This window comes from Hoplias malabaricus, chromosome 4, assembly GCF_029633855.1.
Source record: "Hoplias malabaricus isolate fHopMal1 chromosome 4, fHopMal1.hap1, whole genome shotgun sequence".
NCBI classification, from domain to species: domain Eukaryota; kingdom Metazoa; phylum Chordata; class Actinopteri; order Characiformes; family Erythrinidae; genus Hoplias; species Hoplias malabaricus.
The window spans coordinates 18,282,085-18,288,084 of NC_089803.1; the positions used below are offsets into that span (position 1 = coordinate 18,282,085).

The 6,000-nt window shown below is 39.9% G+C and overlaps 1 gene segment (V, D, J or C); it reads right to left on the reverse strand.

Moving 5' to 3' along the window:
* Nucleotides 1-4,124: 4,124 nt before the first annotated feature.
* Nucleotides 4,125-4,623, reverse strand: LOC136694946 (probable non-functional immunoglobulin kappa variable 6D-41). The segment is given in 2 exon segments: nt 4,125-4,459; nt 4,575-4,623. Coding segments are annotated over 2 exon segments (384 nt in total).
* Nucleotides 4,624-6,000: the final 1,377 nt, after the last annotated feature.

Sequence of the window (6,000 nt, forward strand, 5' to 3'; positions counted from 1 at the left end):
AATCAGTGATTCCTGACTTTACTCAGTAGTCACTCCTCAAACTGCTCACATGTCTCTCTATCCTCCTGGCACGTGCACAGAAATGTTTAGGGGCAGCCAATAAGAGGGCATCCATCACCAAAATTATCCATAAAAGTAAAAAAAGTAGTATATTTTACAAATATATTAATGTTTGTTAACACAATACACATCTAATCAAATAATTCAAATGATCAAATTGCATAAATTGCACTTATTTCATGACACATGAGTACAACACCTGTAGGCTATGCATGATGCATGGATGCTCTTTTGCTAGTACAGACCACACCTGTAGAGGCTGGAACAGGGAGGTGAACTCACAAGGCTTTGAGGAGGAGTTGAGGGTGCCTTATGAATGCGTATGAAGCCGGACCCCCGTTGAATAAATGAATACGAGAAAAGGGTGGAGATGGGGTGGAGGTGGGAGCAAGTTTGTTCAACGCGGAAATTAGTTTGCAGGGTATATATAGGGCTGAGAGGAGGAGTTTGGGGCGTGGTCTTAATCCCAAAATTATGATATTACATAACTCCACAAAAGGCAAGCATTTTCAGCGGGTGTGACGTCTAAACGCCCCACCGTTTTGTTTTGTTTTGTTTTTTTAAAGATACGTTGGGCCAATAGCCACGTAAAGTATTCAGCGGTGCTATAATGTTTAGTTTTGTGGTTAATTTTGCATCAAACAATGTCAGGGAATGCACAGACACTGTCATTACCTGTCTGTCTGATGCTGTAGGTGATAGGAGTGTGTAACAGTTTGGCCTGGAGCTCAGCACTGCATGAGTGCTAACCTGAGGAGGAGGAGGGAGGGGCAAGGTGGAAGCTTGTGTGTGTCATGGATCAGATCTGGGCAGAATTCTCACAAGAACTCAAATAAATGCCCGTCAGATATCAAAACATTTTTGGGGGGAGTTGATGACAGAGAGGGTAACTTTTATTTTTATTTATTGATGAATGAAGAAAAAAATTGGGCTTCAGCAGAAATGGCACTCTTCTTTTCCAGGGCAAATGAGCAGGTGTTTGAGCACCACTAGGGGTCTATCTGTGCATGTGCCTGCTCTCTTCTTTAGAGCAATGGTTCCTAATCTTTTTAGACAAAGTACAAACCATTATCAAACCAGGACCGCCAAAGCCCACCTATGAGTCTTATCACGTGTGCCTTTGATTGTTCCTCCATCCCAATAAAGGTAAATCACAAAGTTGGAAACTGTCCATTTGATCAGCACCTTTCCTAAAAAAATGCACTTCAATATATATATATATATATATATATATATATATATATATATATATATATATATATATATATATACATTTTTTATTGCAGAGGCATAATCTCACTCTGAAATAAATGTAGAAAAAGCAACCTTCAACTCAAGTGAAAAAAGAAGAAAGAAAAAATCCAGACGAAGAAATAATTATTTCCCATAAAATGACCTGTTCCACAATCACGGGCACCATTAACAATTTCTTTGAAATAAATGAATTTGAACAATTTATGTCATTTCTACTGTAGTGTATAAAGTGGATCAAAGTATCTAGGAACCTTAAATTAGTAATTCATCACTTCCTGTTTCCCTGGGGTATAAATATGGCGTTACACAGAGGCATATTTCTCTTACTCACTCTTAAACATGGAAAGACTAGAGAACACACTATTCAAGTAATGTGTGTCAACCTTCATAAATCAGGCAATGGCTACAAGAAAATAGCCACTCACCTGCAGATGCCTTTAACTACTGTCAGAACAATCAGCAAAAGGTTCAAAACATCTGGAAGAGGACGCAGGTGTATCTTGCCACCATGCACAGTGAGAAGGATGGTAAGAGAAGTAAAACGTTCTCCAAAGCTCACTGTAAGAGAATTGAATCAAATGGTAGCATCTTGGGGTTATGAGGTCTCCCAAACAACCATCAGGTGCTTTCTACTTTTCAGGAAGCTGTTTGGGAGGCATGCACGGAGAAAGCCTTTTCTGAGTTATGCTCATAAGCTTAAATGGGTGGAGTTTGCCAAGCGGTACTGGGATTTTAACTGGGACTATGTGCTTTGGTCAGATGAGACCAAGATAGAGCCTTTTGGCAACAAACACTCTAAGTGAGTCTGGCGTAACACCAAGGATGAATACGCAGAAAAAAACTCATGCCCATTGTTAAGTATGAGGGAGGATCGGTCATGCTGTGGGCCTGTTTTTCCTCCAAAGGACTTGTGAACCTTGTAAGGACACATGCGATCACAAACTCTTTGAAATATCAGGACATTTTGAATCAGAATCTGGTGGCCTCTGCCTGAAAGCTGAAGATGGGTCGTCACTGGGTCTTCCAGCAAGATAATGACCGTAAACATGTGGCCAAATCGACGCAATCGGTTCACAAGGCACAAAATCAAGCTCCTCTCCTCAGTCCTCAGTCCCCAGACCTCAACCCAATAGAAAACCTGTGGGGTGAGCTGAAGAGGAGAGTGCATAGGAGAAGATCCAGGACTCTGGAAGATTTAGAGAGGTTGTACAAAGTGGAATGGTAGAAGATCCCTCTTTCTGTATTCTCCCATCTTGTGAAGAGTTTTAGGAGAATATTAAGTGCTGTCTTCTTGGCAAAAGGAGGTTGTAAAACTACTAACACCAGGAGTGCCAATAATTGTGGCACACATGATTTCATTCAAAAGATTTAGTTCTTAATGTATGATTTTATTTTTCCCCACCAAATAAAGGCTCCCACAGTGTGGGATCTCCAGGACTGGCATTGGGAACATCTGCATTAGTCCATCATTAATGAAACTAAGACAGTGACTAAACTCACTGTTTTATCTGAAAACCCATTGTAGATCTTTGTAAAAAATATTGTGTGACTTTACAGTTTCACATCCTAAACTCATCTCTTTCAGTGCAGTCTCTTACTGAAGAAGGTTTTTGTATGACTCTGTTTCACTCTGTGAACACATTACCACTGCTGGGTTTGTTCTACAGCTGATAGTGACTGTGTCTCCTGGAAGAACAGATTTAACTACTGGAGTCTGAGTCACCGTCACCTGAGCAGTGGATCCTAGAGAGGACCACAAAAAGAATAGAAATACAGAAACATATTAATGGGAGAAGTGAACAACTCTGCATCATCTCTAAAAGGAGGAGTCAGACATGAGCTAAAAGTCTCCACGCTCTAAACCAAGTGTAATCCAGAGGAGAAAAAATCCGTGGAGCAGTGGAGTTCAATACAATACCTTTGGGATGAGTTGGAGTGGATCAGAACTAATCACCCAACATCCAACCCCTGATACATTTCAGCGACTACATCTTTAGTGCTCTAATGCTCCTGTGACTGAATGCAATCAAAAATTCACAGCAATAAACCAGTATCTACTGTAGAGTCTATTACTGCAAAAACAAAGCTTGGTAGGTGGATTGGTGACTCAACAGTGTCCGTAGGTGTGAGTCTGTGTGTGAATGTGTGTGTTGTTCCTGTGAAGGACTGGCGCCCCCTCCAGGGTGTGTTCCTGCCTTGCACCAAATGATTCCCGGAAGGCTCTGGACCCACCGCGACCCTAAACTGGATAAGGGTTACAGATAATGAATGAATGAATGTGGGCACAGATATAATGTAGTACATTACATCAGTATGTCAATCAATTTTTCCCAAATCTTAAATTTTCTTAGATCTTCCTTTGCAGATTCCTTCTTTTGCAGTGTCAGAGACAGTGGTTAAAAAATTAATGGCTTTAATAAATTGACGCTAATTTCAGGACTGAAAGTGACATATGTAAAGAGCAATGAGCCCAACCCTGGTAAATCAATCACACCACACTATGAGACAGTACAGCACCACTTATGTAAGTTTGGGACAGAGGAATAACCAAGGGCACATGTTGTGTGATAAGACTCATAGGTGGTACTTAGAGATATTGTTTTGATAACGGGGGTTACTTGATCCAAAAGTTTGAGAACCAATGCTCTACAGTGTCCTGCAGGAGAAACTACAGAGACATTAAGGACAACTTTGCTTTTTTCATTTCTGAGGGACGTGTAAGTGCCAGAATGTGCAGTTTCACATCCTCAGCTCAGCAGCTGCAGCAGTGCAGTCTCTTTAACTGAAGGAGGTTTTTGTACGACTCTGTATCACTGTGTGAACATGCAGTTACTGGGGCAGTGAACACCCAAACAGTAATAATCTCCTGCATCTTCAGACTGGACTCCACTGATGGTCAGAGTGAAGTCAGTTCCAGATCCACTGCCACTGAAACGAGCTGGAAAACCAGACTGGAGCTGATTCGCAAATTTAATCAGGAGTTTAGGAGTTTCTCCAGGTTTCTGCTGATACCAGTATAAGTAGTGACCATATGAGCTGTGATAGTACACTGCCTGACTGACCCTACAGCTGATAGTGACTGTGTCTCCTGGAAGAACAGATTTCACTGCAGGAGTCTGAGTCACAGTCACCTGACCAGTAGACTCTGGAAAACAGACATGAAGGAGAATTATTTAACACAATTATAAAAATCATATAAATAATATTTTAAAGAACCTCTTGAGGACTTTCTCCAAACTGAATCTGAAACAGAGTCTGACCTGGAGTCCAGAAGATCAGGGTCCAGATGAAGATGGGGATTAAAGTCATGGCTGCTGTGGGTGAAGAAGTTTCTGGATCAGCTCTCAGTGATGAAGTGTTAAACTCAGGACTATAAACACTCCCAGAGCACTGAAGCATGGAGCACTCAGTGCAGCGTGTCCTTTGTCGATGCAAATCACCTTCAGAACAGAACTCCACCAGAAATCTCACTTCTCTTAATCATCTTTCTTTTATTGTATTCCCTGATCAGACAAACATTGAAATCCATTAAGAAGTGGTTAATGGCTTCAAGGTGCCATTAACTTGGGGTACAGGGAGACTTCAGACTTGAGTATAATACTTCTCATAATCTTTTAATATTCTTTTTTTTTATTTTATTGTTTGTATAAATTTTTCTATAATAATTTTAAAACATTATTAATCATATCTTTTCTCATTGCAATATTTTAATTGTTATATTGTCTAACGTCTTTTTTTTTTGAAGTAGTGATTTCAAATCATTATATGAGATAAAGAATTGAGTGTCCTGGAAACATTAAATTTTGAAGCAAATTTATTAAATGGTAACTCAACAAAATCAGTGTTACACTGTAGCCTCTGGTCTGCTTGTGTTCTCATTCCATCCAGGAGAAACAGAGCAGCCTTGTTCTTAAGTGAGGGTACACTTTCCCTCTGTATGTCTAAAGGGTGTGGACTGAATCACAGACTGATGCTCTACCAACTGAACAAACCCAGTTCACACACCACTTCTGGACAGATGATGGTTGTTTTTAGAGATTATGTCGTCAGTTTCTGCAGGGTGTGAGATGTTCCTTCGCTTAAGGTCAAGGCTGACCTGCTCCTCCAGTTTGAAGTTTCCCTCACTAGGGGCACATTAATTCACAGACAACTTTCATCCATATGTCAGTCTAATCATTCAGAGGTATTTACTGCCAGCTCTCTTCTCACTGCAGGATTGTATGGAGGTGTTCGACTTAATCTCCCTTCATAACATTATAGCTTAATCTATTATGACATCACAGTATCTGAATATCTCATTATGACATTTCAGTAGCTAAGCATTCCATTATGGCTTCACATTAGCTAAGTCCTATTTTATGACATCTCAGTGGCCGAATCTCGCATTGTGACACAATAACCTAATCTCCAACACACATATCACAATGCATAGTAGCTTTATCACAATAAAAAATAAATAAATATAATATACATAGTAGCTTTATGGACTATTATGGCATAAAATATATCTCCGATTATGATATCACAGCAGCTCAGTTGAGAGATGTAGAAATGCTCTGTGTGGTCTAGACAATTCCATCCATTCAAGAATGAGATAAACTTTAAGAGTATGATGAGTGATTACAGAGTAAAACACTGAATCAATGAAAAATCAGCAAATGATTTTCTGATTTAAACAACAATCAT